At 40.9% G+C, this 8,247-nt stretch overlaps 2 protein-coding genes across 2 annotated transcripts; both read left to right on the top strand.

The window, feature by feature from the left end:
• Nucleotides 1-734: 734 nt before the first annotated feature.
• Nucleotides 735-2,350, top strand: SARC_11477 (hypothetical protein; the record flags this gene model as incomplete). Its single annotated transcript, XM_014294437.1, has 4 exons — nt 735-857; nt 1,039-1,161; nt 1,959-2,035; nt 2,256-2,350. Coding segments are annotated over 4 exons (418 nt in total), but the record flags the coding sequence as incomplete, so codon positions are not given.
• Nucleotides 2,351-2,528: 178 nt separating this feature from the next.
• On the top strand, nt 2,529-3,366 carry SARC_11478 (hypothetical protein). Its single transcript, XM_014294438.1, has one exon. The coding sequence runs from the start codon at nt 2,944-2,946 to the stop codon at nt 3,313-3,315; it is 372 nt and encodes a 123-aa protein (XP_014149913.1). The 5' UTR covers nt 2,529-2,943; the 3' UTR covers nt 3,316-3,366.
• Nucleotides 3,367-8,247: the final 4,881 nt, after the last annotated feature.

Raw genomic sequence — 8,247 nt, forward strand, 5'->3', positions numbered from 1 at the left:
GACGCGTAACTTAGTACGGGACCCGGTTCCGGTTGGTTACGTTAGTTAGTTATTAAGTTTACGTTACGTAACGTACGTACGTAGTGTAATAATAATATATAATAGTGTGTGTGTGTGNGTGTTGTGTGTGTGTGTGTGTGTGTGTGTGTGTGCGTGTGTGTGTGTGTGTGTGTGTGCGTGTGTGTGTGTGTGTGTGTGTATATATATTCGTATGTTTAGTCGGTATTTCAGTGTTTCAACCGCTAACAAAACCAATGCCTATGATAGGCTGGTTAAATTCTTTCGTCAATTGAGCATATATATGCATGACGAGTGTGCTTGCATACTCGTACTTATGCTCACTCTTAGTAGTATATGTTATGAACTGTAAAGGGACTGACTTTCGTTAATACTTATCCTTGCATTGAGAAAATACGCACCACTGCCAAATGGTGTATTATTAGAGTTCGAAATCTATTTACAAATGGTACAACGGTGGCCTGAACGTCAGTTGCCGCATCTGATTAGATGCGGATGCCACCTGCTAAAACTATTAAGATGATTTAGATCCCTTATGTAGCATGAGAGGTGGTAGTAGAGACTCAGGGCCCACTCTCAATGCACAGATTGGTTAATACACAACATGTGATTTTGAGTCTCTTATGGTCCAATAAAGAGAGATTGTATCGCTAAGTTCTTGCAACTGGGGGCTATTCACGACCACTCACTTTGACTGATCGATTCGTTGCTACCAGACGGATATGGAACACAGAGAACGGCACCTGCATACGAACTATCTACGAGTACTCTAATCCGCCGCTGGGCCATATCATGTACTCCAAAGATTCCAAATATATTCTTGCTTCCTATCTTAACAGGTATGTGCTACTGTGTCCCCCATCTCACTCGTCGTATTGTTTGAAAAATTGTACGTATGTGTTGACAAGGTATCCATCCAGTGCCGGCCGCAGTCTTAGTTCAAAATAGACTAGGTTTTATCCCCATAAAGGGTTTTTGTAGTCATATACCCTTACCTCTGCGTTACACGTCCCACTCCAGCCAGATCCGATTGTGGAACAGTCACAACGGAAAGTGTTTGAAAGTGTATAGTGGCCATCACAATGTGCGGCTGTGCTGTTTTTCGGCACTCGCAGACGAAGATACACACCCGCTGGTACTCAGGTGTGTTTGTAACTGATCTGCGTGTGTCAGTGTGAGACAGACCTATGTACTGGTGTGCAATGGGAAGTTTACCCAAGTGGTGTATCTGATGGTATGAGGAGAGAGCTTGTGGTTATACCAAAGATTAGGCAGTAAATGCGTATGTGCTGTAAACGGGACAAAATGTGACAGATGTGTACGTAGGTTTGTGAAGAAGCGCTGTCCTCTGCGCTTGCCCTGTGTTCTCATGCGGTAGGCGTTGCAGATAAGTTCACTGATACTGCCCTGTGGTACTCCGGTTTCTGCACACTTCACACTTGTAGTATATGTGTATTGGTTCGAATCCAAGTATAAGAACGAGTGTGAGTCGTTGCACCATTTAAGGCTTCCACTTAACCATTGCACATATGTCTATTTTGACGAGGTCTTTCTGCAAAGTATAGTTTCGAGTATCTCATCTGAGGATCTTCTTTTATGGTAACAGAGTCTGCACATTGCAACATAATTTGGATCTTTTGTTACTCTAGCCTGTGACTTTATGCACAGTAGAGTTACATGACACTGTAAGTACTTGTGGTAATCAGAGTACTGTTATATTCTGTCATAGATGTATTTACATGTATTTTTTTTCCACTTTCATCCATATGTATATGTTAGCATGTGTATCTTAATTGAAGTTTGTTCATATGTACTTGTAAGACTATATAGAAGGATTCGTACAAAAAAAATTATCTAGGTATGTGTCATAACCTATCCCTTGCGCTTCGTATATGTGCATAACTACATCCGTATCTGATGCCTGGCCACACATTTCACAGTGGGAGCGAGGATGGAAGGATACTGATCTGGGATATGCAATCAATGACTCAACTCCAGGTGCTGGAGGGTCATACAGGTTTGTCCTTAAGCATTCCCCTCTGGGCCATGGCAAAAATCCTATACGGGTTGCCCCTCGTTCTCTGGCATATATGACAATATAATAAGTGTCTAGGTGATTTTCCTCTTACTTTCATTCATATGCAATCGTTCTGATTTTATCGAACATACGTAATATATACTTTTGCGATTCACTTATAATTTCCACTATTCTGTCCTCCCCCCATGATTGGACACAGATATTGCCATTTCTATTTCGCACAATCCCACCTCCGGTCAGTTCGCGTCCGGCTCAGTGGATGGTACACTGAAGATATGGAAACGCATAAAGTGAGTGAGAGAGACAGCGGCTGCCTATAGTCCTTGCAGACATATAGTTATTAGATCAAAAAACTCAGCCAGTACATCGGAGACCTACAAAAATAAAATTTTAGCCACCAATTATGAAAAGCGGCGGCAAGCAAATGCAAAACACATAAAAAATATACCATATATTGCCTACTTGTGTCTCACTTTGCATTGTTTTCAATGTGTTTGCTTTAATACATTAAAGAGTATTCTGTGTATTAGATATAGAGTGCACATACCACCAAAACACAGTAATAGGCTACCGTAGACTGTATTAGCACTCAAGCTGAGTACTCTTCGTTCATACATGTCATAGTCAATACTATGGGTAGTTGCGCGCTGAATATTGTTCAGCTGAACACAGCCATCAAGCCTAGCCATCGTATCTCTATACGATACCCTATCCGATACCGAAGATGGCTAGTATGACGGGCGAATAGCCAAGGCTTATTTGATGAGTGAGACAGAGCTTCATGAGGAGATGCAAAAGAATCATCGTATGTGCGACACTCACATTTCTATAGGGGGTTTGACACAACAGGGAAAGGACTGACACTGGGTACGAAAGATGCTGAAGTTATGACGTATGCTGAACATAAACGTAAATTAGCAGAGACCAAGCTACAAGAACAGATCAGATCAGAAGCGAATCTCGTGGAGAAACTTGCAAGTCTGGATATACTTCGAGATAATGATCAGACAACTACGCATGTGACTACGCGAACACAGATATCCTCCATCGTAAAGGAACGTAAAAACTTTACGCCACCAAACAAAACAAAAACTCATATAGCTATAAAGCAAAAATTCGAAAAGGATCTTGCTGAAGAAGAGGCAGCTGCTGCAAGGGCGGTGATCGAGCTTTGCGAAACGAAGATAACGATATCTCGTTTGACTGATACAATCGATGAACCAACGAAAAGAAAAAATAGACATACAGATAATAAATAAACAGCACTACACGAACCCATATGGGTACGATTGTAGACCGGGTTTCGCTCATATCAGATTCGTGAAGAATCTTATAAAGTACCACTGCCAACAATACAAGCCTGGCCGCTTAACCGCAGATGCTGTGCTCATGTGGTTTGTGCGACGTGTACGAATCTGTCGTAGCTCATTTGTTTGGAGCATCAACTGTAGAAACAGTATTCAATATAATGAATGACGCAAACCATATATAGCTAGCATATATCCGTCATCCGGCCAATAACCAGATGCAATTGTTCTCGAAGGATGTAGTGTCCGAGATGGTCTTACCATGCCTTGAAGAGTACTATCCTGATCTGACAATTGTGATCGATGCGACAAGTAGAACACGTATCTGAGTTCTCATGCTTGTACGAAATGTATTTACACGAGTGTCACACACAAAGTTTCTACAGAACATACAAAAAAAATATCGAAACTCCATCTTTTAAGTTATTTAACGTGCCACCTGAAGTTCTTATAGGCATCATAATGCGGTGAAGATGCTTGTATGTATAAATGCAGCCGTCCATTGTGTATTCTGCTCTCCGCTGTATTCCGGAAGGATAAGACATATCATTGTTGTGTTTAGAAGCATTCTTCTCAAAGCTATGGGAAAGCTCCGCTGCGCTGGAAGTCAAAATCTTTCATATTTAAGATTTTCTACCAAAAGGTTGCAAATACAAAGTACCGTCTATGCTATAAAAAAAATGGCAATTTACCCCAGAGGAAAACGCCGAGTCCGTACGTATAGCCTCTTAGAATACATGTCGAGAGTGTTAATTGTCGTGCCAAGTTCTTCCGTATGCTAGGTGAGGTAGTGCAATTGGTTGATTTTTTATATATATTTTTTGCATTGCTGCTGAGATATGTTTCTCTCTGACGGATATTATCTTATCATGTGAGCAAAGAGAATGTAATGAATTGTCAAAAAGCATACAACTTGTTCAATTCCTAAGAGCCGTTAGTTTCAGATTTGTATTTAAAACTTACTAAATGTCGCATAGCTTGAATTGTGCAGCAACGTCGTCGACGAGAGCCCAGTTCTAATCACGCAAAATGTCAAGCAAATCATTATTAGCGCCATAAAAGGGTAAAAAATCAAAATCATTATTTTGCTAAGGTAGCATAGCGAGTCTTGATATTTTCTTTGCCTGAAGACGAGGAGAGCGGTCCCGTTTTGGTTTTGCATTAGGATCATCGTTCTCCTTCGCGTTTTTCCTATTCTCTATCCATCTCTCCGGCTTGATCGCAACAGCGTGCGGACTTTCAAAATAGTCAAATATATATAGGCCGATTTACATCTTCAAAATGTCACCAGGTGGGAATGATGGTAGACTCTATTTGCTAAGATTGCTAGTGCACGCCACGCTATTCAACGGTGTAAATTTTTGAACAATCGAATCATGCTTGTACCGCTCCATGTCATTCGCATTAGCCCAGCAAGCCTGTTGTACTGAAGTACAAACCAATGCCGCTGCATATAAGCACTTCCCCTTGATTCCGAGTGGGCAAATGCAATACCCAGAATTAACGATGCACTTGCTCGACTGTTCATTCTTAACATTGTATACCTACACTTCCATAGAAGACGGCTTATGAGATCGACATACGCGTACGTGCAAGTATATATGGTTGCCGTTCGGGGAATGGCAAACAGACAAGGCGATATACACCTGCTTTATAATCCCAAATTACTATAGATTTGTCCAAAGCCGTTGTATGTGTAGCAGCATGCGGATACCCTTTTCTTCGTGTCGTAGCCCCAAAAAAGGTCTTGTATGGATTTGACCGATATAAATGGCAGATAGTGCCACTTATTCTTAGCTACCGCCGTGTACTTCATTCTGTAGTGCACTGGCACAGGACATACCCCGTACGCCTGAATTGGGTTGATAGTATTTGAGTGGGTCATATTCCGTTGAGCTGTAAGCTACAATATTTGGACTATCAACTTTAAGCCCTACTGCATTTGTAATGGTCTCATCCAGATCCTTAGCTATACCGGATAGTGGACACATTTCGTCATTTGTTTATCAAATACAGCTCTGTAGCTCCGTACATAAACAAATTATATACCAATATTAACACTTTTTCACATTTCGTAAAGCAACTATCGCCAAGTGCCTTTTGCAGGGCTTATAGAAAATTAAAGTTATCATCCGGAAGCATCATACTACCATGACTGATCCCATCATATGCTTCATGCGTACACCAGGCAGCGATCCCCTATTCTGTGGCAAATGCTCGGTATAGTCACACCCTTGCAAAAGACACCATGCCATGAAGGTAACATTATTGATTACGACGTGAGCTATAAACTCATTTCGTTGTTGTCTTGTATGCAAGCATACTCTAAGAAAACGTAATGGGATTTGACTTCGATGCCTTTTTAGTGAGGTCGACGAACTTAATAACACCGTCATAAACAAGATGGTCTGAGTCACTCGTCGCTACAAATGCCCTATCGTCCTCCTCACGTGCAAGGTAAACTGACAGTGCGCTCTCAAAGGTGCGATCATATATTCAATACGATTAGTTAAACAGTAGCTTGCTGCTACACGTGTATGTTCGAATTTTCTAGTTCCAGCACTCTGCGCTAGTAGTTCAAATGTATTTGCTGATGCCCCTTGCCCCGCAGCATCAAGTACAAGCCACTCTTGCTAAGCATTGGTCGGCTCCTGTATTCGCTTGTTAACCTCATGTTGCTTTGCAGGTGGCATATCGCCATCGAAGACAAAATAAAAAGATATTCATCCTAGTGTCTTGGTGCAAACTTTTTTTCGAATTGTTTGAAAACTAACAGTATGACCTTTCTACTGTATTCGTACATACACCGTTGCTGTGTACATGAATGCCTCCGGCAATTTCAAGCGCTTCCAGGTCCACAAAGCCTTATGTATCAACCATAATGAATCCACGAGACATATTTTGACAATATTGCTGGAAAAGTAATTTGCATATTTACAATATTGCTAGAAAATGAATGTATATACTTACGTTATTGCTAGAAAGTAATATATACATTACAATACTGCTAGAAAAGAAATGTATATACTTGCAAAATTGCTAGAAAGTCATTTATATATTTAATATTGCTACGATAGTAATATATATATTTATAGTGTTGCTTAAAAAGTAGTTTGTATCACCAGTGCTTAGAAATCCGACGACTCTTCGCATTGTAGGGTATGGAGAGTAGCTGAAAGGTACCGAGTCAAAGGATATAATAGACCCCTTCTCAAGTACGGCTCTCTCAGCTAGAAGAAGTCCCTAGTCTGAGAGAACCGAACTGAGCCTTTATTTGTGTTTTTAATTCACTTGACTCGGGTTTCTACTTGAGTGTTTCTCGCTCTAATATCAGGAATATTTGAATACTAATTCCAAAACTCAATATTTGATGATTCTGAGGATTTGGGATTTGGATTGGCTTTTTGATGATCTGGTCCTTAGATGCTACAGCATTATCGAATTTTTGGACCCCTTTTTTCTTAGGGAGGCGGGGGTGGGGGGCAAAGGGGGGAATCCGCCGAGCCGTCGGATTGTTTGTGTTGTTCTATATTAATGCCATTTACCGTATAACGATCAAGTTCATGACCTAGGCTTGTGTCAGAAATGAAAGAGGACAAAACTTCGGGCTTAGCGAACTATTGAAAAATAATTACAGTTTTCATGTGTACTCCCTTAAAGCTATGGTAAGTGAAGATAGTGCTGGTCGCAGACCATCCCCCTCACAATAGTAGACAGTTTCCTTCTACCACCAGACTCTCTAGCCGCAAGCTATACCAGATCTGCATCAGATGCTCAATCAGGTACACGTTCAGATGCACGATGACAGGTTTCTCAATACTATGGATACCAATTCTTTAGCACTTAGTGATTATAATATAACACAACACGCAAGTACAATAAATTATGTGCCTTACGCAGTACGATATGAAACTTGGTCCTGTACACCCGCAAATGCAATTCGAATCTCCACCAACTCCATCAGCGATGCATCAACAAGTAGCCGTGCATTGAAGAGGCACGCCCTCAACACAACATTTTAAAAACGAACGTTTAAGCGTACAATGAACATTTGAAGGGTATGTGGAGAATCTGAGGAGTGACGCGGCACTGTATTCTATGTAGTAATCAAGTGTACACACAATGTGCAACAGAAGACTATAAATTGACTATAAATTGCATCAAATGTACAGGATGTGTAGTATGTAAATTAGGTCGTGACATATCACACAAATGCTACACTTCTGGGTATTCCGTACACGCTATTCCGCCTTACTCAGTGAATATGGGCCAAGTAGGCTACGGAGCAACATCAATGTGTCAACAATGTGCTCAGATTGCCACCGGAAGTGTTAGAGTGTTTTGCAGAAGGTTTTTACCCTGGCCAGCCCAAGTGGCTGAACACTAGTACAAACACCTGAGGTGTAAAACCAAACGTGAGGTTAGAAATAATTACATACATGTGCACTTTGTTTAAAGTCTACTACATTACAGCAATTATTTCACCTGATCGTTATAACATTTTTAGCCTACAACCCAGTCAATTATCCATCAAGCTGGGGTATTGTTCAGAATATAAGAGAATTCGAATATGAAACATTCGCGATGAGTGTGAGATTCTTCTATACAGAGAATGTAGAAATAACTCTCGATGATGAACAAACTGGATCAAGAGCCAAGGACAAAACCAAGAAGAGTTTAGCCGACAGGAAATAAAATATGATGTTTTAAGTCGGACGCACTCGCATGTTTAACCTTTTACTCCGTGCTACTCGTTTGTTTTCATGAGCAGGATCACTCACAAGGGAAAGCGATAAAAAAAATGCTTCGATTGTCTAATGAGAGCATACACGCCGTCGTACATTTGGAGATGCACAGGTACGTCTTTTATTTCTGTCGATTATG

The sequence above is a fragment of the Sphaeroforma arctica genome (genome assembly GCF_001186125.1).
Source record: "Sphaeroforma arctica JP610 unplaced genomic scaffold supercont1.1708, whole genome shotgun sequence".
Lineage (NCBI taxonomy): Eukaryota > Ichthyosporea > Ichthyophonida > Sphaeroforma > Sphaeroforma arctica.